At 44.2% G+C, this 25,608-nt stretch overlaps 1 protein-coding gene across 1 annotated transcript; it reads right to left on the reverse strand.

Annotated features, from left to right (window-relative positions):
- Nucleotides 1-516: 516 nt before the first annotated feature.
- On the reverse strand, nt 517-25,608 carry LOC137538221 (parathyroid hormone-like). The gene is made up of 3 exons (XM_068260266.1): nt 25,532-25,608; nt 12,126-12,216; nt 517-3,825 (listed from the first exon to the last, which is right to left on the reverse strand). The coding sequence occupies exons 2-3, from the start codon at nt 12,209-12,211 to the stop codon at nt 3,519-3,521; spliced, it is 393 nt and encodes a 130-aa protein (XP_068116367.1). The 5' UTR covers nt 12,212-12,216; nt 25,532-25,608; the 3' UTR covers nt 517-3,518.

The following is a 25,608-nucleotide window of genomic DNA, read 5'->3' on the forward strand; positions in this document are numbered from 1 at the left end:
GGTCACAGATATTGAATACTTTAAAGAGAACCTGTAACAAAAAAACAAAACCCTCTGGGGATACTTACCTCGGGAGAGGGAAGCCTCGGGGTCCCAATGAGGCTTCCCCATCCTCTGAATCTCAGGGGAATCTGGTGCCCCCGAAACCTACTTCGACAATCTTGACAAGCGGTGATTTATTTACCTCTCCGCGATCCTGCGCAGGCGCCGTAGCGGCTCTTCGTTAGGTCTAGGCAGAAATAGCCGAGCACGATTGTATCCGCTCTACTGCGTAGGCACAAAGGACTCGCAGCTGCACAGGAGAGCGGATACAATCAGGTTTGGCTATTTCCGCCTTACCAAATTGATTAGCCGCTAGTGCGCCTGCGCAGGATCGTGGTAGGTAAATATTTACCTCGCCGCACTTCGGGGGGGTCCCGGCGCTTGATGGAGGAGGACGGGGAAGCCTTGTTAGGCTTCTCCCTCCCAAGGTAAGTATCCCCCAGAGAGTTTTTTTCAGTTACAGATTCTCCTTAAACAGATGGTGTAGGTAAGCTCTCATACTACATAGAGGCGGTGAATATAGCCAGTAACTGTCCAATCAAAATTGGATGTGTGTAGGCAACCTAAAGCCTGATACACACATTCAATTTTGATTTGCCAATGATTGGCCAATTGACCACTTCCATGTAGCATGAGAGCTTGCCTACACAATCTGTTCATATTATTCAAAGTCTGTTTGTCCTCATAGTACATGGAGGTAATATAATTTGTCAATGATTGGCCAATAAAAATAGGATGTGTGTACACACCTTTAATCAGTGCCAGCATCAGGTGGTCTGACTCCACTGGCTGCAGGCTTGTTCCAGGCGTGATTCTTCACACACTACTGTAGTGACATGTCAGTATCCTAAAACAGAGCTAAAGCAGGCATATTGCATTACTGATCAGAGGTTGATACTTAAAGGCCACCCGAGGTGAAAATAAACAAATGAAATAAACACCTGTATCTATCCTCCTCCTAAAATGGACTTTAAGATATTCCACAGTTTATTTTATATTAAAATCTACCTTTTATGTTTTTACTGTTTTATTGTTTTTGCTCAATGACACAATAATTGAGGTATGCCAGAGCTAAAAATCTTTGAACTATTGACCATTGTTATCTCTTTCCTGCTCCCAGAAGCCATTTTCTGCTAGGAAAGTGTTTTATAGTTGTAATTTCTTATCAGTGAGGGTCACACTGTAGTCTGACCCAGTCCTGACTCAGACAGGAACTGCCACTTACAGGGGTTGGACAAAATAATGGAAAAGCCTATCATTTTGGCATCATAATCTTTGAACATATTTTAAGCAATCAAAACTTGACATACAGTATGTAAAAAAAAATGTGTTTATTAAAGACAAATGTTTTAAAGTGGTGTAGAAACCACCAGAATTGGTCCCTCGAGCAGTGGAAAAATGTGATTTTCTCAAACGGATCATCGTTTACCTTATTTCCGACCTCCGGCCCAGTGTACGTTTGGAGACAGCCGAAAGAAGCATTTCTTCCAGACTGCCTTCTCCCAACCGTAAAACATGGCGGGGGTTCACTTCTGTGATGATCTCGGGTGCTATTTCTTGGAAATCCTAATGATTTCCCTTCATGGAAGAATTAACAGCCAAGACTATTTAGGAATTTTGGGCGACCAAGTTCATCCTAGGGTTCAAGAACTGTTTCCGGAGGGGAATGCCCTCTTTCAAGATGATAATGCCCCAATCCATACAGCTAGAATTGTTACAGAATGGCACAAGGAACATTCTAATGAAGTTGAGCATCTCATCTGGCCACCACAATCCCCAGACCTCAACATTATTGAGCATTTTTGGTCATTATTAGAGATTCAAGTAAGAAGTCGATTTCCGCCGCCATCGTCTATAAAAGAAGTGGAGGGTGTTTTAACTGAAAAATGGGCTAAAATTCCTTTGGAAACAATTCACAATTTGTATGAATCAATACCTCGGAGAACTGATGCTGTAATTGCCGCAAAAGGTGGACCCTACACCATATTAAAATATATTTTGTTGATTTTTAAGGTGTTTCTATTATTTTGTCCAACCCCTGTACATACCTGATGTTTAACTCTTTCAGGCAGAGAAAGAAAAAAGGAACACAGCATAGTTGTGTGTGCTAGGCACTGTACATACACATTTCTATCTCTTCATGTCACATGTCACCTGGGGCATCCTTTAAGCCTGAATCTGATACACACATCCCATTCTGATTGGCTAATCACTGGCCAATTATACCACCTCCATGTAGTATGAGAGCTCACCTACACAACCTACTCATACTATTCAATATCTGTTGACCTTCAAACTACATGCAGGGACAGCGCTTCCATAGAGGCAAAGGGGGCAATTGCCCCAGGGCCCCCAAGGTGTGTGTCCCCTTCCCTCTATCTATGGTGACCCCATACATGCCTGCAGGGAACGAGAAAGAGAGGCACCGTGTGTAGAAGTCTTGAGCATAGAGCATGGTGCTGCCTTCTGTGTCCTGCCTGGATTAGGCAAGACCCCAATGTGTGTACACTCTGGATTTGTAAGGGATCAGAGGAGGGAAATAATGGGGTCCCCAACAATGCTTTTGGGGGCTTATGATGGACACTTGATGATGATTTTGTGTGGCTGGGAGTGTGGTGGGATGGGTCCTGGGAGTTGGCTCAGAGGCTGCGCGGGGTGGTAGGGTGGATTGCTAGGGGGGCCACCCCAAGTTACTTTTGCCCCAGGTCCCCATTGTTGCTAGAACCGGCCCTGACTACATGGAGGTGGTAAAATTGGTCAGTGATTGGCCAATCATAATTGAAAGTGTGTACCAGGCTTTAGAAACATCCATTTGTGAGCGAATCTCTTTCTGAAAGAACCGCTGTATCCATTTTCACGTATGTCTTTATATTTGGTCATTGCTACTGAATAATCCTGGTGGTAGTGTACCGTGGATGATTACGTATAACAGGCTTCTCTTCTGTCGAGCTGTCTCCAGAGGCGTAGCTATGGGTGGGCAAGGGGGGAACATATGCCCCCGGGCGCAGCACTGAGAGGGAGCTCAGCACAGCTGCTGCATCCCCAGGAGTGCAGAAACATTACAGCAGCAGAAAAAGCAGGCACATCTATCTATATAAACAGGAGGAAGGGGAGAAAATCTGGCTATATAAACAGGAGGAAGAGGGGCACATTTGGCTATCTATGTGGGAAGGTGGCACATGTGGCTATCTATGGGGGAAGGGGGCACATGTGGCTATCTAAACAGCATTTGTCCCTCTGTCTCCACGCATGACCACGCCCACATTCTGATGCATGTCCGTGCCCATTTTGTCCAGGTGCAGGCGCAAAAATTGTGTTTGTCCCCGGGTGCTGAAAACCATAGCTACGCCTCTGGCTGTCTCTACCACTAACGTGTACTCTACAGCTATATAGTGAGTCTCTGTGTATAAGCTTGCAGCCTGCTCACAGAAGCAGTTGTTTGTGTCTCCGGTCTCTCAGGCGCTGCGCTGGCGCCGTCACTGGAAGTCTGGCTTGAACACGCCGTCTATGCTTGGTTTGCCGCTGTGCCTGTGTGCCTTCTTCAGCGCCGTGCGCTGGGTCTGGTGCGAGCCGTGCTTGGTCCTCTTCTCCACCAGCTTGATGTCTTTCTTGTGAGGTTTCTGTGGTCTGGTCTCGGCCACCTTAGGGGTGGATTCCTGTGGGGTGCTGACGGAAGCGGGGTACAAGTTCTGCAACTTCATCTGTAGCCATTCCTGTCGCTGTAGGGTATGACGGAAGTCACCGTAATTGTGCATCAGCTGCATCTCACTGACTGCTCGCTTCCTAAAATAATCAAACACATATGTATTATTATTATTATTTGCATACCTCCCAACTTTAGGAGTTAAGAGGGACACTTAATCCACACCTCTAACCACTCCCTGGCACACCCCTAGTCACAGATACCATAAAGATTTCATAAGAGAAATATGTTGTTTTATAATTCAAACCACACTGGTCCTTTCTATACTGGTTCATTTTTCTTCATATTAACGGTAAATGGTAGAAAAGGGGGATATAGACCTGGCGCCCACCTTTCCGCTTTGCATCCGACCTTGCTAACTGTAAGTGCTATTGTTTTTACTTGTTGAATAAATTACCTGAATCGCAGTGCTGGCTTTATCCTCTCTCTCCCCTACTCCTTCATATTAACATTTGAAGAAATATACCAATTTAAAGGATGGGAATAAAGTTTAGAGTCCATTAAACACATTGTTTCAGTGGACAAATACATATATCCACACAGATCTGTACATCGGTCCTGAAAGAGGGAAAAATGAGTGGGGCAGAGGAACAGGGTTCCCAAAGTGGACTGTCCCTATTTTTTTTTTTTGCAAACCATATGCAATTTTCCTTTGTTTACACTGACTTAGTCAGTCCGTTGCATTGCAGAATAATTCTCACTGCTCGTACATTTCTATGGGGCTATTCACACTTCTGTGTTGTAACAGATCATGTTATTCTAACTCGCTGCACGCAGGCCTTGTAATATAGTCTATGTGCAGTCTTCATTGCATTTTACACTCATTATAATGCGTGCGTTATGCAATGTGCACAGTGTAAATCCAGCCAATGCGTTTTGCACACCATTGCAGCACTACTTCATGATTTGAAAAAAGCAAAAAAAAAATTTAAATCTGAAAAATTGCATGTCAGATGTGTTGCTGCAAAAGTGCAAACTGCCCGCAAATTCAGGTATGTGTGAGCGGGTCCAGATATACAGTATCTTCATCAGTGTAATACAGGAATTTGTCCACTAGAGGCACTGTTACACTGATTCATGTAGCAAGCACAAAGATGCACATTTGTAGCCTATAGACTCATCCTGTCTCTGGAAGGTCATCGTGTATCTATTTTTTTTTTACAGGAATGTGTCTGTTTTGCTCATTATGACAGGCAGACTTTGCCAGACATGGGCGGCACTAAATACTTCAAACAAAGGACTTCATAAATGCAATTGTGCATGTAACAGGGCATTCCTGGTTTAGCAGAACTGTGGAGAATGAACAGAATGTTAATTCCCCTCGGAGGTATCAAAATTCAGCCGGTGGAATCCCTTTCTACTTTGCCTACATCAGAGGTATTCGGTCTCCAGCGGAGGTCCCCAAAGCTGCTTTCAGGTGGTGAGTCACCTTGAGGTTACACTAACTACAAAAACATGCCCCGTCAGTAACAACACTAACCCAATAATAAAACCATACATCGTCAGGACAGACCCAATGGTGAAAGTGCAAAGTATGGGGGTCCCCTCAGCAAAACCGTGATGGGTCCATTCCATGTTCTCACCAAACACCCCACCCCATTCCATTGTCAGGCGTTTATGTGGTAGGGGCTATAGAACAGTCTCAATAACACTTGTCCTATAGGAGGGAGCAGTGGTGTAGGGATCACCATAGCAACTGTTATGGGGCCTGTAGCTAAGTGAGGCCCAAAGGCAATGGCCGACAGTGATAATGGGGTCCTCAGTGGGCCCCCTGATGTGCAGAGTAATGTGAGTACAGCAAAGGAAAGAAGTTATCTATACTTGAGGGTACCTAATACTGGAGGCCCCTCTGGCTACCTATACTGGGGGGCTATCTATTGCTGGATACTCCTCTGACTTCCGATACTGGGGGGCTACCTAATAATGGGTGTATCTCTGGCTATCTTTAGTGTGGAGCACTTCTGTCAAGTTATACTGGGATTCTACATAATACTGGGGGTACCTCTGGCTACCAATACTGAGGGGTTGCCCAATTCTGGGGGGATGGGCACCTCAGGCTACCTAAAACTGGTGTGTGTTGGAGTGGGGAAGGTGAAAAAAAGTACCTTATATGTTTTTATGTAGGGAGGCCAAAGCCGAACATTTGCTGGAGGACTTGTACCAAAGGAAGGGTAGAGGTGGGCATTAATGATTTCTACATGCTATCGATTGTCTGATTCAATTGTAAACAATTGTTCAGGCCCACTAACGGAAGGAAAGCTGCTATGAAATTCAATCACATTGATGGAATCAATCTGTTTATTTGGATTTCATTCTATTAATCTGATCATAGCAGCTTAATTTCCGTTAGTGGCATGAGCGATAGTTTCCAATCGATATTACGATTGAATTGGACGTGCGATCGTACAGAGAATTGTACCGTTAATGGCCACCTTAAGGGTGCCCACAAATTACTTCATTTTCGGCATTGATATCCGGCTGATTTGATCATAATGATCAAGTCTGGCAGAGATCAATGTAGTGCAAAGGGAGAAACAGAGGTGTGTGCATCTAACCAGTTTCACCTGACTTATATACTGGCTGCCTCAAGTCTATTGACTCATTCAAATTTGAAATTTAACTGACTCTCGTCTAATTAAAATGGCAAAGCGTTGCAAACTGCAATTGCCTACCAGATGTGCAGGATCTAAGGCTAACTCCCTGACATACCTGCAGGAGTTGGCCCACGCAAATACTTGCATCTCAACAGGGGCACCGCGTGTAGGCCTCCTTGTACCCCCAGGAAATGAAGGGCAGCGCAAACGCCCCCACAAAGCATCCACTGCCCGGGAGCGCCGCAACTGCCCCCCACAGGGGAGGGGTGCGAGAACGCATGAACGGTATACTCCCCAGACGCGGCCTACGCCCGGAGAGAACCATCCATGCTGCCCCCCAAAGGATAGATGCCCTAACCTTGCGAATTTTGCTTACCTGTGGTGCATATGCGCATCCTGGGAGCAAGCACACCAAAAAGGGGCGAGAGGGGGCAATGAGTGAATAGACTTGAGGCAGCCAGTATATAAGTCAGGTGAAACTGGTTAGATGCACACACCTCTGTTTCTCCCTTTGCAATGCAGAGAGATCAATGTAGTAACATGGTCACCGGATCGTTTTCCAGCCAAATTTGCTAGGGACCCACATTAAATAGGGTGATGGGGCCGGCAAGCAGAGGTGCTAGGACTATTTTCAATAGATTTCAGCATATGAAATTTATTGAAAATCTGTCAGCAGTGTGTGGGCAGGTAATAGACCCCCCAGTGATTTGATCAGAGAGGGATCTATCTGATGGACAACCTGGTGGCCATCACCTAATGTATGGCCACCTTTAGTGTTTGGGCAGGGGTGCCGCCAGGGTACAAGCAAGGCAAGCCCCTGCTTGGGGCCTCACTTTCGAGGGGGCCTCCCTGTACCTAGTGGCTGCCTTCTGCTCCATGTTCCCCGGGCCTTTCTGCAGTAACTCGCATGCACCGATCCAGCGCTAAATCTCACTGCTCTCCTCCTGGTCGCTTTGTGTCTTGTCACCGTGGTTACTTCTGCATGACATCAGAGATGCTGGCCAGAAGTAACCATGGTGACTAGAGCTAAGAGGCTGGCAGAAGAGTGGTGAAACTCAGCGCTAGATTGGGGCCATGAGGAACACATGGAGGGGGACACAAATCACTTGCTGCTTGGGGCCATAAAACCCTAGCAGCAGCCCTGCATTTGGGCCACAGTGTAGCTCGAGCCCCCCACCTCCCCCTATCTTCCAGCACCCGCTCCTCTGGACAGAATGTACTGTCAATGACGCTCGGTCTGTAAATTTGCTGGCACAAGGACAGTTTCATAACCAAAGTTGATTTAATTATCAGCTGGATGATAGATGTCAGTAACTGCTACAGAGACAAGGGATGCATTGTTGTACCGGGAGTAGCCACAACCGTCCTGGAGGACACCGGAGAGAAGAAGCCAAACAGCAAACCTGGACTGGATCTCTTCAAAAATAAGTATGTTACTAGGTGGGCAAAGGTTTACACTTCTTCCCGGGGTATATCAGCACATAGAGGGGGCTGCTAGAGTGTTAGTAAATCATCAATCATACAAATACTGCCATATGCACTCACATACAGGGAGAGCGTTTTAGTTATTACTATTAAGGAAGACTCTAGTGCATACATGTCAAACTCTGTCCCACCGGCCAAATATGGCCCACAGAGCCATTCAATTTGGCACGCAAGTGGTTTCCTCACTTTGCATTATGTTTGGCCCACTCTAGACCACCAGGGAAGCTATATTGGGGGTGAAGCCCTAGATAACAAGGAAAGCCATATGGAGGAGGGAGGGACAAAGCACTAGACACCAGGGAACATTATATGCAAGGGTGGGAGGGTCACTAGACACCATGGTGCTGTTTAAAGAGAACCTGAGGTGGCATACTGGAATCCTAATAGGACCCAGAGGCATGTCATGTGCACAATGACATGCCTCTGGGCGATTGTACCGCCGCTGCCAGCCCCCCCCCCCCCCCCCCCCCCCCCCTGTGCCGCACTGTACTCCCTTACAAAATCATCAGGCTAGCGACAATCTGCTTGTCACTAGCCTGCTTTGTTTATGTGAGGCTTGTCAATCAGTCAAGTACTTCCTGGGTCATGGCCTGGCTTCCTATTGGAGGAAGCTAGAAGAGGTGGAGAGCGTCGGGGGGAGCGTATTATCGAGGGGGAGATGCTACAAGGCTGATTGGCTTAAAATTTCCACGCCATCCATAATTGCATTCCCTGATTGGTCCAATACTGCGGATGTCCGCATAATAGTGTACATCCGCTAAATATAGCAGATTCCACACAAAAAAAAATAATCATTTTTTAAGTTCTCTAACTTTATTAACAAAAATGGCAAAAAAAAAATCTTTCAGCGGAAATCAGAACGAATCGGAAATGCCAGGACTGGGCTCCCTGTGGCCTCTGGGCTCCCTTGCAGCTGCATCCCTTGCAGGGTCTATTGTTACGCCCCTGCTGGTCTGTGCCTGAGAATAGTAGATGAAAACAACTATATTGCATCATATGTGTTCTATGGGTCTCTGTTTCTATCCTCACACACAAAAATATCCGTTTGCACCATTTTGGATGTGACCATTTAAGATCCTAGGATCCTACTGACAGGGATGCTCACAGAGGTTAATCACAAGTAATCACGACTGATTACTCGTGATCCAAATAAGGGTTAAAGAGACAGCAGAAGCCCCAACTTTTACCTTAAAAAATTGAATTTTTTTTTGACTGAAGTATAAGCTGGGGGTGGCAAAAGCCACAGCCACAACACCGTTCACAGCCATGGCCGGCCACAACCATACAGTACAGACCAAAAGTTTGGACACACCTTCTCATTCAAAGAGTTTTCTTTATTTTCATGACTATGAACATTGTAGATTTACACTGAAGGCATCCAAACTATGAATTAACACATGTGGAAGTATAGTACAGAACCAAAAAGTGTGAAACAACTGAAAATATGTCATATTCTAGGTTCTTCAAAGTAGCCACCTTTTGCTTTGATTACTGCTTTGCACACTTTTGGCATTCTCGTGAAGGGGTTTTCCCCTTATGGATCAGAGCAATTTTCACTTTATAGCGCGTCTAATAGTCATTCACCAATAACTTTATTACTACTGATCACAACAAAATGATCTATTCCTTGTTTTTTTCATGACAAATTAGGCTTTTTGTGGGCGATATTTGTTTTCAGCATGTACCTTAATTTCTATGCGTTTTATAGGGAGAAAACAAGAAAGAAAAAAAAAAAAAGAAAAAATACACCATTTCTCCAATTCCATCCCCTATATAGTTTTAAAATAAGCACCACACGTTTTATTTGCCAATTTGTCCCAGCTATCGCAACATTTAAAGCGGAATATAACCCTGCATTTTTGCTCTAAGGGTGCGTTTCCACTAACGCGAATTCGCATGCGTTCCCCTCATGCAAATTCGCATAACCAATAAAAGTGAATGAGCCTGTGTCCACTTGTCAGGAAAACGGAGCGTTTTCTTGTGCAGGAAAAATCTGCTCAGCAGAGCCATCCGAATTCGGACACCGCACACATGCATGCGATTCGCATACAATGTATTTAATAGGGAATTCGCATGGTGTTTTTTCATGCAAATTTTCATGCGAATTCGCATACGATTTCGCATGGAATCAATGAAAAAGCACACAGGCACTGACATGGTTAAATTCGCACACAGCGTAATCCATGCGAAATCGTATGCGAATTCACGGTAAAATTCGCATACAACTTCGCTCCTGCATGCGAATTCGTCCGCGGAGAATCCGCGGCGATTTCCCACCGCACTAGTGGAAACGCACCCTAAAACATTATTTACAGTATATTATATGCAACCAGCATTTTTTTTTTTACTAGACCAGCATTGGAAGGGTTACACAGGGCTTTAAAGTTCCTGAAGATTTCTGCAGATGCATCCGGAAGCTGACATAGATACATTTTGTTTACATAAATGTATCTAAGTGTTGAATGTGACTCATCTCTCTCTGAGAAGGAGCTTGGAGGACAGCCAAAAAGTGTGTAACATTTATCAATAGATACATTCAACTAAATAGAATGTATCTATCTGAACTTCTGCATATCTCTCCACGGAACTTTAAACCTCTGTGTTTAACCCTTCCAATGTTGGTCTAGTAAAAAAAAAAATGCTTTTTGCATATAATATGCTGTAAATAATATTTTAGAGCAAAGTTGAAATGCAGGGTTATATTCCGCTTTAAAGTATGTTCCTACTACAATGTACTGTATGGTAACAATATATTATTTGGAAATAAAGGTGGATTTTTTGTGTCCAGTCAATAATTACAAGCTCTTATTTACTAAAATAACAGTAATATACCCTAACTAGTAGACCTAAGTCCGTTTAAAAAACGGGCTCTAGGTCTCTCTCACCGCCGCATGTCAGCGTGCACGCGCACACCCGCCCACCTCGCGCTCACCCGCCTGCCACCCTTGCCCCCTGGCTCCGTCCTCCTCCTGTCCCAACGGCTACACATGTGCAGCAGCCAAAACACACGGGACACAGGGACAGGAGGATGACGCAGAGTCCCTAACATAACTATTTATAATTTTTTTTTAATGCTATAATTTGTTTTACACAAATATTTTATTTTGGTGATTATAGTGGAGGGAGAAGTATGGGAGTAACATTATTAAAATGAATGGGTGTTTTTTTAAAAAAAATTTAACATATGTATGTATATAGTTGCACAGTTTGATTGAAAAAAAAAGACATTTGTCCATCAAGTTCAACTAGAAAAAAAAACAAAAAAACCACCATCCTGAACCTGCACATATCACAGTTGATCCAGGTGAAGGCAAAAAACCTTACAAGGCCTGGGCCAACTAGCCTTAAAGGGACCCATACTGCGTACAGTACCGCGCATGAGCAGTTTTCTAACTCTGAACCGCGCATGCGCAGTACTGTCACGTCGGCCTGCCACGATGACGCTGATTAGCCGGCGCCATGATGCGAAGCGGGTGCCAAGGATTCAAAACTTGGAAGTGTCGGCCCAACACCCGGCCCGAGTGTTGCCAGCAATGGAGCCGCCAGCAGGACCCGCAGAAGAGTCAGGAGGATGGTGGGGGACCTCGCAGCCTACGGTGGGCTGGAGGAAGCCCCAGGTAAGTGAAAGTTTTGATTTTAATTACCTTTTAAAAGGGAAAATTCATTCCCGACTCCAGATGGCAGTCAGATAAATCCCAGGATCAACTCTTTCGAGAATTACCTAATAATTATAGCTGTGGAAGTCCTTCAGGTTTGTGTAATTTTATCTTTTGGCCACTAGATGTCCCCACACTATCCTGTGTACTGAACCGTACACAGGAAGTAGTGAAGAACTGTGACTTTAACTTTTGTTTTGTGAATCTCATTGATGCCGCCTGATCATTCACTACCGGGTCTCTGATCTGTTAATGGGAACACGTTCCCATTCACCGATCACTACTCTGCTGCGGAGAGAGGTCAGTAGTGTGCATTTGAAGCCGCAGACGCATATCTACACCCCTGGGACGGTAAGTGAAGTCCAGAGGGGCATAGATATACTGCTGGCAGAACAGTAACTAGTTAACTTAAAATTCCTAAGATGTCGTTCTTACTCAGGAACGTCTAAGCCCTTCTGAGTGGGAGGATTAGCTGAATAAAAGTTCCAGTTTTGAAAATGCAACCACACGTGTGTGACCATTACAAGTTTCCAAACACAATGAGAATTTTTACAAAGTGAGTTTTTTTTTATACATTAGGATTTTTCTGTGTGGTCAGATGAAAAGCAAACAGTTGTTAGCAGAGCTGGAAATATTGGTACTCACGTCACTGGCCTTCCTTCATACCCAGAGAAGAGAGACACTCCGCAAAGAATCAGTCCAAGTTTGGCGATGTCTGCTATAAACCGCATGGCAGCTGGAGAAGAAGAATAACACCGTTTATATCGCGGTTGGGTTATGTCATTGTGAGGTCACACGCAACATAAAGCCTGGAATGACTGACAGGATATGAAATTTAATAGACTGAATCCCAGCAGGAATGAATGGGATACAGATTGGGGTGTTTTTTTTTGCAACCTAGATAACCATTCAGGTGTGTTTTCTCCCATTTAATAAGGTGATATTTTTTACAAATTATCACTAGCAAGGAAGACAATAGTCAAAGAATTTTCACAGTCCTAATTCACCCACTTTTTGGTACTTTTTCAGTTATTTTAAAGCGGACCTGAACACAGAACTTCCTCTCTGCTCCACAAGATAAGCAACGGCATAATAACCTTTAAATAAAAACATTTATTTGTTGCAGCTGATAATAAATCTGCAGTGTGTCTACATCCTGCTTTCATGGAAGCAGACATAGGGTTAACATCCTGTGTTTACAAATGATTTGCTCTGCCGAGGCAGCCAGCTGACACAGCTGAGAGATGAAATTAGTTACGATTAGTCACAGATGAGGGGAAATTAGACGGGCTAAACTCTCTAAATACATACAGGGTGCATTTCTCTAGGTTTTCTATCTTTCCTGTGCAAGATGGATGGTTTAGGTGAAAAATTATCTCCCAAGAAAAGAAGAGAATTGAATCCAAGGGCCTTTGTGCATTGTGGGTCTATGCTATAACGCACACATTATTTTCATAGCATGAAGAATTGCTAGGCAACCTGCTCGTTATCGCACGTGTGTGTGTGGATAACGTGGATCGCGTGGTCCATTACATCCAATGTGAAGTGACCTGAAAAAGTTAGATTCTCATCTACGGAGAGGGAAGTCTCTGGGTCCTATAGAGCCTTCCCAGTCTTTTCTTTGTACCCTCCTTCCACCGCTGTCCCCCATTGAAAATCCATGGCTTCAGGACTCTTCAGAAGGCTTTGGAAGCACTCGTGTCCCTATGTCCTCCTGAAGATAGGCGGCTCCGTCAGGGCTGGATTTACCATAAGGCACGTGCCTCCAGGCGCCTGATGGTGGAAAGGCGGCTCACTCTCTCCCAAGTGCCTCCTCTTCCCTATGCAGAGTCCTGAGCAGAGTGTAAATGAGAGGTTACTCACCTGGCTCTCAGCATTCCACTGATGAGATCTCCCTTCAGTCTGGGGCACGTCTGACGTCCATGTGTAGGAATTTGGGGGGGTGGGGGGGGGGGGGGGGTTTAGGGTTAGGCGTCAGGGGAGGAGGGTTATGTGCAGGCCCGGGCCGAGGCATAGGCTGGAGAGGCTCCAGCCTCAGGGCGCAGTGTAGGAGGGGGCGCAGAATTCATTCAGCTGCATTCCTAATTGTGCATGAAGCAGAGAGAAATAAGAAAAGGGGATACATAGCAGTGACTGCAAGCCAGATAACTAGATATTAAGGTGTTGGGGAGGCTGTGGGCCCTGTGGCGCCTCTTAGTCTAATAGCAATCAGTGTGTGATGTCTGAGGTGGGAGGGATGGAGGGGCGCACTTTGCAGTCTCAGCCTTGGGTGCTGGAGGACCTTGTCCCGCCTCTGGTTATGTGTGAGAGTAGGCTTAGCCATAGTAAAATATCGGTATTTAATACCAATACTTTACACTTTAATAGTAAAACATCTGTATATTGGGATTACTGGGCGCGCATTCATGTGCCTTTTTTCGATAGACGCTATTTGACAAAGTAGTCAAATAACTTCAATGAGGACAGTAGTAGACCAAGGACACAGAGAGAGGATGGGGAAACACTCTATGGGATCCTCAGTTGTCCCTCTTCATTTGTGAGTATCTAGATGTTTTTTTTTAAGATGGTTTCAGTTTTACTTTAACCTATATTGAAGGCTAGTCACAGCTACTGTGAATGTAACTGCTTGACCGGAGTTATCCTTTAAACTCCTTCCTCAAAGTCTCCTTCAAGATTAAGTAATTTCAGGCCTAAAATAAAAGTCCCACCAGAATGTGTTTGCATCTATAAATTGCCCTTCAGCACTAAACTTAACTTGGAACACGTGGAGGATGGAATGTAAACTTGCTTTCTGCCTCTGCATATTCCAATATAACCTTGTAGCGCTCATGTTGTATATGTAAGGCGATGCCTTGAAAGGATGTAGCAGAGTGATGCCTTTTCCGGATTTTTTACTTCACCTCTTTGCCATGCTTAAGAGTCACCTCCTGTCCCACATGAGCTCTGATGGCCAGCAGCTCCCCAGCGTGTCAGCCATGTGTACACACAGTGCTTGTGTAATCACAAGGATACCGTCACTGTGTTAAAGTGGACCTGAACTCTTGCCCAGGACGGAAGGAAAACAGAGAAATTCACCATGTATGTATTTAGAGAGTTTAGCCTGTCTAATTCCCCCTCATCTGTGACTAATCACAACTATAATTTGATTTATCAGCTGTGGCAGCTGGCTGCCTTGGCAGAGCAGCTAATTTGTAAACACAGGACGTTAGCCCTATGTCTGCTTCCAGGAAAGCAGGAAGTAAACACACAGCAGATTTATTGCAGAATGTAAATCTGCAGTAACAAAGACATTTTTCTTTAACAAACAAACAAACAAACACAGAACACTTATATCGCGCTTTTCTCCTGGCGGACTCAAAGCGCCAGAGCTGCAGCCACTAGGACGCGCTCTATAGGCAGTAGCAGTGTTAGGGAGACTTGCCTAAGGTCTCCTACTGAATAAGTGCTGGCTGACTGAACAGGCAGAGCCGAGATTCGAACCCTGGTCTCCTGTGTCAGAGGCAGAGCCCTTAACCATTACTCCATTCAGCCACCTTCTTTAAAAGTTATTAAGCTGCTGCTTATCTTTTAGAGCAGAGAGAAAGTTCTGAGTTCAGGTCTGCTTTAAGGGTTTATTCAACCCACTATATCTATTCTGTATACTGCCCGTATATATATATAATATATATATATTATATATATATATAATATATATATATATATATATATATATATATACTGTATATATCAAGCAAGTGTCACTTACCACAGAGTAAATTGGTGAAAATGGGAATGTCACTATAATACACCCACTACTCAGTGTGCTCAGTGTTGGCTCATGTATAAGTCGACCCCTATACTTTTATTTAGTCAGACCTACATTTCTAGATTTATAGTCCAGTATATACGGTGCATCCGCTTTCAGCGCTGTCTTATTGTACAAGAAAGGAAAGCTAAAATTATATGCACAGTTTCCACATTTATTTGCTCATTGTATCTACCGCTCATTACATGCGCATTATATGTGTGGTGCGACACATACAGAGAAGCCTACAGTATTATTTTTTTATTCATTATTTAGTCTTAGTCATCTTCCACAGAGTACTGTATATACTCGCGTATAAGCATAATTTTTCAGCATAAAAAATGTGCTGGAAAGTTACCCCCTCGGCTTATATGCGAGTCAGTGGAGCAAAACAGAAGGTGGAACAGGTTTTTTTACTGGCAGAGGAGCGTAAGGATTGTGCACTAGTGATCCTGCTCTTACCATCTTGCGCCCTGCTGTGTCCATGGCCACCATCCCCTGAAACAAGGTGTGCAGAGTGTGCTGCTCTAGACTACCTGTGTTCCCTGGCTTGTGGAGCGGAGCATGCAAGCAACGTGTCAGCAGTGCAATGATTATTATTATTATTTAGTATTTATATAGCGCCGACATATTACGCAGCGCTGTACAGTGTATATATATATATATATCTTGTCACTAACTGTCCCTCAAAGGAGCTCACAATCTAATCCCTACCATTGCCATATGTCTATATATTATGTAGTGTAAGTACTGTAGTCTAGGGCCAATTTTTAGAGGGAGCCAATTAACTTATCCGTATGTTTTTGGAATGTGGGAGGAAACCGGAGTGCCCGGAGGAAACCCACGCAGACACGGAGAGAACATACAAACTCTTTGCAGATAGTGCCCTGGCTGGGATTCGAACCAGGGACCCAGCGCTGCAAGGCGAGAGAGCTAACCACTACGCCATTCTTCCTGTGTGGCACAGCTGTATGATCCTGGGGCACATCTGGCTATGGGGAGGGGAGCTGACTTATACTGGGGGAACATCTAGCTACTGGGGAGGGGGCTTATACTCGAGTCAATCACTTTTTCCTGGTTTCTGAGGAAAAAGTGGGTACCTCAGCTTATACGCGACACGCGTATAAGCTGAGGTACCCGACTTATATGCGAGTATATACAGTATATTGTCACTAACTATCCCTCAGAGGAGCTCACAATCTATTCCATACCATAATCATTTGTTGTATGAGGCAAATTTTAGGGGGAAGCCAATTAACCTATCTGTAATTTTATCGGATGTGGGCAAAAACCCATGCAGACATGGGGAGACCTTAGAAACTTCATGCCCTGGCTGGGATTAGAATCAGGGACCCAGCACTGCAAGGTAAGAGAGCTATCAGCTACGCCACTGTGCTGCTTATACATACAAAGTATGTTTCCAAGCAACTGTGAACGCTCACGGTATGCAATACCGCATTGCATGCACCGCGTTATTGAAAATGAATCCGCATCACACTGCTAGGGCGTCAATGCCATTATATTGTCTGACGCAACACAATGCCCCCTTGTGAACATAGCCTAATTGTAGGTACACACAATGCAATTTTCTGACGGATTTAATGTCAGATCTGATTTCCAATCGATTTTCCATTCACTTCTTTGTAAAAATCGATTAGAAAATTGATCAGAAATCAATCTGGACCGGACTTGCTGGAATAATCGATCTAACAGTAAATCTGTCAAAAAATTGCATCATGTGTACCTAGCATAATACTTTGGTTAGTTCAGTTATGGGTTTAAAAAAAAAATTCTAAACAATGACAAGAGATTACTCTTTGTTTGCTTTCCACGTTCTACACACACCTAATAATGCATAACAGAGGACACACTCCAATGGCTTACAAAGTTATGTTTATGTGCTGTTGACTGGGTGGGTATCAGATAAACTTAAAGAGGAACTGTGGTGATAAATACATAATAAATAAAATTGCTTATTTTTTTCACATTATTAATTTATAAATGATTTAGTCAGTGTTTGCTCATTGTAAAATCTTTCCTCTCCCTTATTTGCATGCTGGCATTTACCACAGGTGGCTACATCCTTAGTCCTGTCAGGAGTAGCTCCATGGAATGTTTGTTTCTGAGAATTCTGAAGCCAGTGAAAATAATACCTACTCTGGGAGAATTCTGCACAGCTAAGCAGCCTATCACTGGGAGAGTGGGGTACATTCAATACGCATGTGGAGACAGGGTCATATGCATAGCGCCGCCCCCTGCTCAGTGACACACTCCCTGCTGGGCAGGGAGTACATTACTGGGATTCCCGTCAGTCCGCGTATGCGTGCCGCATCATCGCTTAATCCGAGTGGTAGGCTTTGCGTCAGGAATGCGGCAGTTTGAATACTTCCGACGCACCACGTCATGTGTACAAATTTCCACAGACTTGCATTGCCCTTGAGTCAGGAAAGCCTAACGCAGGATGATGCAGGCCACAGGTGTAAAAGGGGCTCAATGTAATCACATCTGATCAGCACCGCAGCGGCCAGCAACACAGATCCCATGCATTTCTGTAAAACGTGCGTTGCTAGCCAGCATACAAGTAAGGAGAGGCCCTAAACTATAAACAGAAATGACTAAGCATAAATGATACTCCAACTCCTTATTTAAAATCCTGCAGTATTAACTACTTCCCGACCGCCGTATAGACAAATGGCGGCCGGGAAGCAGACGCCGCAAGGACCGCCGTATTGACAAATGACGGCGGTCCTTGTTTGGGCATGGGCGGAGCGATCGCGTCATCCGTGACGCGATCCTCCGCCTCTCGCCGCTCACTCGCCGCAACATCCCGCCGGCCATACGGAAGCGCCGGCGGGATGTTAACCCGACGATCGCCGCATACAAAGTGTATAATACACTTTGTAATGTTTACAAAGTGTATTATACAGGCTGCCTCCTGCCCTGGTGGTCCCAATGTCCGAGGGACCACCAGGGCAGGCTGCAGCCACCCTAGTCTGCACCAAGCACACTGATTTTCTCCCCCCCCCGCCCCAGATCGCCCACAGCACCCATCAGACCCCCCCCCCCCTACCCACCCCCCAGACCCTTGTTTGCACCCAATCACCCCCCTAATCACCCATCAATCACTCCCTGTCACTATCTGTCCACGCTATTTTTTTTTATACCCCCCCCCCTGCCCCCTGCTCCCTCCTGATCACCCCCCCACCCCCCAGATTCTCCCCAGACCCCCCCCCCCCATGCAATGTATGCATCTATCCCCCCTGATCACCTGTCAATCACCTGTCAATCACCCATCAATCACCCCCTGTCACTGCCACCCATCAATCAGCCCCTAACCTGCCCCTTGCGGGCAATCTGATCACCCCCCCACACCAATAGATCGCCCGCAGATCCGACATCAGATCACCTCCCAAATCCATTGTTTACTATTCTCTCCTCTAAACACACACTAATTACCCATCAATCACCCATCAATCACCCCCTATCACCACCTGTCACTTTAACCTATCAGATCAGACCCTAATCTGCCCCTTGCGGGCACCCAATCACCCGCCCACACGCTCAGATTGCCCTCAGACCCCCCACCAGTGCATTCATTACATCTGTTCTTCCCTGTAATAACCCACTGATCACCTGTCAATCACCCCCTGTCACTGCCACCCATCAATCAGCCCCTAACCTGCCCCTTGCGGGCAATCTGATCAACCACCCACACCATTAGATCGCCCGCAAACCCACCGTCAGATTACCTCCCAAATGTATTGTTTACATCTGTTATCTTCTCTAAACACCCACTAATTACCCATCAATCACCCATCAATCACCCCCTATCACTGTTACCTATCAGATCAGACCCTAATCTGCCCCTTGCGGGCACCCAATCACCCGCCTACACGCTCAGATTACCCTCAGACCCCCCCCTTATCAATTCGCCAGGGCATTATTTACATCTATCCTTCCCTGTAATAACCCACTGATCACCTGTCAATCACCTGCCAATCACCTATCACCCATCAATCACCCCCTGTCACCCCCTGTCACTGCCACCCAACAATCAGCCCCTAACCTGCCCCTTGCGGGCAATCTGATCACCCACCCACACCAATAGATCGCCCGCAGATCCGACATCAGATCACCACCCAAGCGCAGCGTTTACTCTCCTCTAAACACCCACTAATTACCCATCAATCACCCATCAATCACCCCCTATCACCACCTGTCACTGTTACCCATCAGATCAGACCCTAATCTGCCCCTTGCGGGCACCCAATCACCCGCCTACACGCTCAGATTACCCTCAGACCCCCCCTTATCAATTCGCCAGTGCAATATTTACATCTGTTCTCCCCTGTAATAACCCACTGATCACCTGTCAATCACCTATCAATCACCCATCAATCACCCCCTGTCACTGCCACCCATCAATCACCCCCTGTCACTGCCACCCATCAATCACCCGCTGTCACTGCCACCCATCAATCAGCCCCTAACCTGCCCCTTGCGGGCAATCTGATCACCCACCCACACCAATAGATCGCTCGCAGATCCGACGTCCGATCACCTCCCAAGTGCAGTGTTTACATCTGTTCTCTACCCTAAACACCCACTAATTACCCATCAATCACCCCCTGTCACTGCTACCTATCAGATTAGACCCCTATCTGCCCCTAGGGCACTCAATCACCCGCCCACACCCTCAGAATGCCCTCAGACCCCAGCCCTGATCACCTCGCCAGTGCATTGCTTGCATCTATTCCCCCCTCTAATCACACCTTGAGACACCCATCAATCACCTCCTGTCACCCCCTAGCACACCTACCCATCAGATCAGGCCCTAATTTGCCCCGTGTGGGCTCCTGATCACTCGGCCAAACCCTCAGATCCCCCTCAGACCCCCTTCCGATCACCTCCCCAGTGCATTGATTGCATCTATTTTCCCCTCTAACCACCCCCTGAGACACCCATCAATCACCTCCTGTCACCCCCCTAGCACTCCTATCCATCAGATCAGGCCCAATACAACCTGTCATCTAAAAGGCCACCCTGCTTATGATCGGTTCCACAAAATTCGCCCCCTCATAGACCACCTGTCATCAAAATTTGCAGATGCTTATACCCCTGAACAGTCATTTTGAGACATTTGGTTTCCAGACTACTCACGGTTTTGGGCCCGTAAAATGCCAGGGCGGTATAGGAACCCCACAAGTGTCCCCATTTTAGAAAAAAAGACACCCCAAGGTATTCTGTTAGGTGTATGACGAGTTCATAGAAGATTTTATTTTTTGTCAAAAGTTAGCGGAAATTGATTTTTATTGGTTTTTTTCCACAAAGTGTCACTTTCCGCTAACTTTTGACAAAAAAATAAAATCTTCTATGAACTCGTCATACACCTAACAGAATACCTTGGGGTGTCTTCTTTCTAAAATGGGGTCACTTGTGGGGTTCCTATACTGCCTTGGCATTTTAGGGGCCCTAAACCGCGAGGAGTAGTCTAGAAAACAAATGCCTCAAAATGACCTGTGAATAGGACGTTGGGCCCCTTAGCGCACCTAGGCTGCAAAAAAGTGTCACACATGTGGTACCGCCGTACTCAGGAAAAGTAGTATAATGTGTTTTGGGGTGTATTTTTACACATACCCATGCTGGGTGGGAGAAATTTCTATGTAAATGGACAATTGTGTGTAAAAAAAAACCAAACAATTGTCATTTACAGAGATATTTCTCCCACCCAGCATGGGTATCTGTAAAAATACACCCCAAAACGCATTATACTACTTCTCCTGAGTACGGCGGTACCATATGTGTGGCACTTTTTTACACCCTAAGTACGCTAAGGGGCCCAAAGTCCAATGAGTACCTTTAGGATTTCACAGGTCATTTTGCGACATTTGGTTTCAAGACTACTCCTCACGGTTTAGGGCCCCTAAAATGCCAGGGCAGTATAGGAACCCCACAAATGACCCCATTCTAGAAAGAAGACACCCAAAGGTATTCCGTACGGAGTATGGTGAGTTCATAGAAGATTTTATTTTTTGTCACAAGTTAGCGGAAAATGACACTTTGTGAAAAAAAACTATTAAAATCAATTTCCACTAACTTGTGACAAAAAAATAAAAACTTCTATGAACTCACCATACTCCTAACGGAATACCTTGGGGTGTCTTCCTTCTAAAATGGGGTCATTAGTGGGGTTCCTATACTGCCCTGGCATTTTAGGGGCCCTAAACCGCGAGGAGTAGTCTTGAAACAAAAATGACCTGTGAAATCCTAAAGGTACTCATTGGACTTTGGGCCCCTTAGTGCAGTTAGGGTGCAAAAAAGTGCCACACATGTGGTATCGCCGTACTCGGGAGAAGTAGTATAATGTGTTTTGGGGTGTATTTTTACACATACCCATGCTGGGTGGGAGAAATACCTCTGTAAATGACAATCTTTTGATTTTTTTTTTACACACAATTGTCCATTTACAGAGGTATTTCTCCCACCCAGCATGGGTATGTGTAAAAATACACCCCAAAACACATTGTACTACTTCTCCCGAGTATGGCGATACCACATGTGTGGCACTTTTTTGCACCCTAACTGCGCTAAAGGGCCCAAAGTCCAATGAGTACCTTTAGGATTTCACAGGTCATTTTTGAGAAATTTCGTTTCAAGACTACTCCTCACGGTTTAGCGCCCCTAAAATGCCAGGGCAGTATAGGAACCCCACAAATGACCCCATTTTAGAAAGAAGACACCCCAAGGTATTCCGTTAGTAGTATGGCGAGTTCATAGAAGATTTTATTTTTTGTCACAAGTTAGCGGAAATTGATTTTAATTGTGTTTTTTCACAAAGTGTCATTTTCCGCTAACTTTTGACAAAAAATTAAATCTTCTATGAACTCACCATACTCCTAACGGAATACCTTGGGGTGTCTTCTTTCTAAAATAGGGTCATTTGTGGGGTTCCTATACTGCCCTGGCATTTTAGGGTCCCTAAACCGTGAGGAGTAGTCTTGAAACGAAATTTCTCAAAATGACCTGTGAAATCCTAAAGGTACTCATTGGACTTTGGACCCTTTAGCGCAGTTAGGGTGCAAAAAAGTGCCACACATGTGGTATCGCCGTACTCAGGAGAAGTAGTATAATGTGTTTTGTGGTGTATTTTTACACATACCCATGCTGAGTGGGAGAAAGATCTCTGTAAATTGACAATTGTGTGTAAAAAAAATTAACAAATTGTCATTTACAGAGATATTTCTCCCACCCAGCATGGGTATGTGTAAAAATACACCCCAAAACACATTATACTACTTCTCCTGAGTACGGCAATACCACATGTGTGGCACTTTTTTGCAGCCTAACTGCGCTAAGGGGTCCAAAGTCCAATGAGCACCTTTAGGCTTTACAGGGGTGCTTACAATTTAGCACCCCCCAAAATGTCAGGACAGTAAACACACCCCACAAATGACCCCATTTTGGAAATTAGACCCTTCAAGGTATTCAGAGAGGGGCATGGTGAGTCCGTGGCAGATTTCATTTTTTTATGTCGCAAGTTAGAAGAAATGGAAACTTTTTTTTTTTTTTTTTTCACAAAGTGTCATTTTCCGCTTACTTGTGACAAAAAATAATATCTTCTATGAACTCACTATGCCTCTCAGTGAATACTTTGGGATGTCTTCTTTCCAAAATGGGGTCATTTGGGGGGTATTTATACTATCCTGGAATTCTAGCTCCTCATGAAACATGACAGGGGGTCAGAAAAGTCAGAGATGCTTGAAAATGGGAAAATTCACTTTTTGCACCAGAGTTTGTAAACGCTATAACTTTTACCCAAACCAATAAATATACACTGAATGGGTTTTTTTTTATCAAAAACATGTTTGTCCACATCTTTCGCGCTGCATGTATACAGAAATTTTACTTTATTTGAAAAATGTCAGCACAGAAAGTTAAAAAAATCATTTTTTTGCCAAAATTCATGTCTTTTTTGATGAATATAATAAAAAGTAAAAATCGCAGGAGCAATCAAATAGCAGCAAAAGAAAGCTTTATTAGTGACAAGAAAAGGAGCCAAAATTCATTTAGGTGGTAGGTTGTATGAGCGAGCAATAAACCGTGAAAGCTGCAGTGGTCTGAATGGAAAAAAAGTGGCCGGTCCTTAAGGGGTAGAAAGCCCTAGGTCCTCAAGTGGTTAATACATACACAACTTTTTGTGTCTTTTTTTTTAAAATTCTTTTGCCTTCATTCCTGATGCGGTATCATTCATTTTCAGAGATAAATATAACAATATAACATAAAAACAAGAATATCTGCGTTGATGAAGTAAAACAAACACCTGAAATTAGGTTGTGTTTGATTGGCTAAATTTTCCCATTACTTTTTGTTACTTTATTTTTAGTGCAGGTTTATATTTGTTTTCTCGACTTATCTGTGCTACTAAGTGACACTGGTTGAAAAAAGAAAGCAGTACTATAAGAAAAACAAACATTAAACTCTAAATAAGTTGTCCCTGATTAAACGTTTGATACTTGTGCCACTATATTTTTACCATATGTTTAGCTTGGCAGTACCGTAGATGAAATACATAGATAATATTAAAAACGTAACAAAGACAAAAATATCACGTAGATCCGGATCCTAATGCCTGATCCTTATCTTATTAGTTATCTCAGTCTGTACTCTCCTCAAAGGCTTTTCCGCTGGAGATATTTTATTATCTTAAAGTGCATTTTCAGAACTTAGCAAATAAAAAAGCAAATAGCAAGTAAAAATGTATTAATGGTCTTAAAGGAGTTCTTTCGCGAAAAAAGTAGGCAGTTAAAAAATGTGACAGATGACAGGTTTTGGGCCAGTCCATCTTTTTAAGGGGGATTCTCAGGGCTTTCTTTGTTTTCAACAGCATTTCCTGAACAACAGTTGCAAACTCTAACTGACATAATAATAGTGTGCAAGCGATTAGGGAGGCCGGCTGGTATCTTGCTATTTTGGCAGTTAAACTGCTGTTCAGGAAATGCTGTTGAAAACAAAGAAAGCCCTGAGAGTCCCCCTTAAAAAGATGGACTGGCTCAAAACCTGTCATCTGTCACATTTTTTAACTGCCTACTTTTTTCGCAAAAGAACCCCTTTAAGTAGTATTTGTTTTCAGTACTTTACTGTATGATGAAAGGTAGTTCATTGGCAAAGCGGATAAAGAAATGTTTGTGAGAAAACACATCCATTTCATACCTTATTATTATGTATTTATATAGCACTGACCTCTTCTGCAGCACTTTACAGAGTACACAGTCATGTCACTGACTGTCCTCAGAGGAGCTCACTAATTCCTGCCATAGTCACAATAATACTGTACCTGTATCATAATCTAAGACCAATGTGGTAGGAAGCATTTAACTTAGCTGTACGTCTTTAGGATGTGGGGGGGAAACTAAAGTGGTCAGAGGAAACCCACACATATATGAGAACATACCAACCCCATGCAGATAGTGTCCTGGAGTGCTAGCGCTGCAAGACAAGAGTGCTATCTCTAGTACCCATTACTACACCACGGTGACACACCCTATTTATGTAGCTACCTGTTCATCTTTTACTTGCTAAGTATTAAAAAAAAATTGTGCAAGCAAGTTAACAAAATAAAGGCCCTTATTCAGTTCACTTTTTCTTTTAAGTTTCCTCCTAGGAGATCATTTTTCATCTTCTGTTTAAGATAACTTTTCACCACTCTGCAATTGAAAATGTATTAAAAAAAAAGGTGAAAAAGCATCAGAAACGATTTTCTTGCTTGCTGGTGGCCTAATGGACATTTTATTGAGAAGGTATGAAAATATCACCTAGGCTAGGAGAAAACTTAGGAGTAAAAGTGAATTGGCAATAAGGTAATGGGAGAGAAGTCATGAGAAACATTTAGGGCAAAGGTGAAGAACAGATCAGTAAAAACTCATGACAAAAGTTTTTTGCCTTTTTCTATACAGTTCCATCTCAGCACTTAATAGGTTATTTTTCTTCACAATGCTAAATATTAAATGAGAAAGAGTAGGCTGCTCAACCTATCAGCAACAGGTTCTCTTAAAATACCGTTTTGGCTTAGGGAATGCTGAAGAGGTATTACATAACATACACAGAGGAAAAGATACAGTGAAAAAACGATTACAATGCATATGGGCCTAATTAATTCCAAACTATTCCTGTCATGGTCTGTTTCAGGACCTTTAAATAATCACCAGTTCCCTATATGCCAAAGCAAACAGGCACATGTTAGAAATGATAATGACTTTTCTTTACTCACCGACTGGCCCTGAGCCGTTAATCTGGGCAGAATCCAGCTGCACAAGGGGAAATGCTCCACAACAAATTGATGAAGTT

Source organism: Hyperolius riggenbachi, chromosome 11, assembly GCF_040937935.1.
Source record: "Hyperolius riggenbachi isolate aHypRig1 chromosome 11, aHypRig1.pri, whole genome shotgun sequence".
NCBI classification, from domain to species: Eukaryota; Metazoa; Chordata; class Amphibia; order Anura; family Hyperoliidae; genus Hyperolius; species Hyperolius riggenbachi.

What these genes read in the sequence shown, in the direction of transcription:
- LOC137538221 (XM_068260266.1), bottom strand. Translation starts at nt 12,211, where the DNA reads ATGCGGTTTATAGCAGACATCGCCAAACTTGGACTGATTCTTTGCGGA. An exon ending in TATGAAGGAAGGCCAGTGAC is followed by an intron (nt 3,826 to 12,125) that starts GTGAGTACCAAT and finishes TGATTATTTTAG; the next exon opens with GAAGCGAGCAGTCAGTGAGA.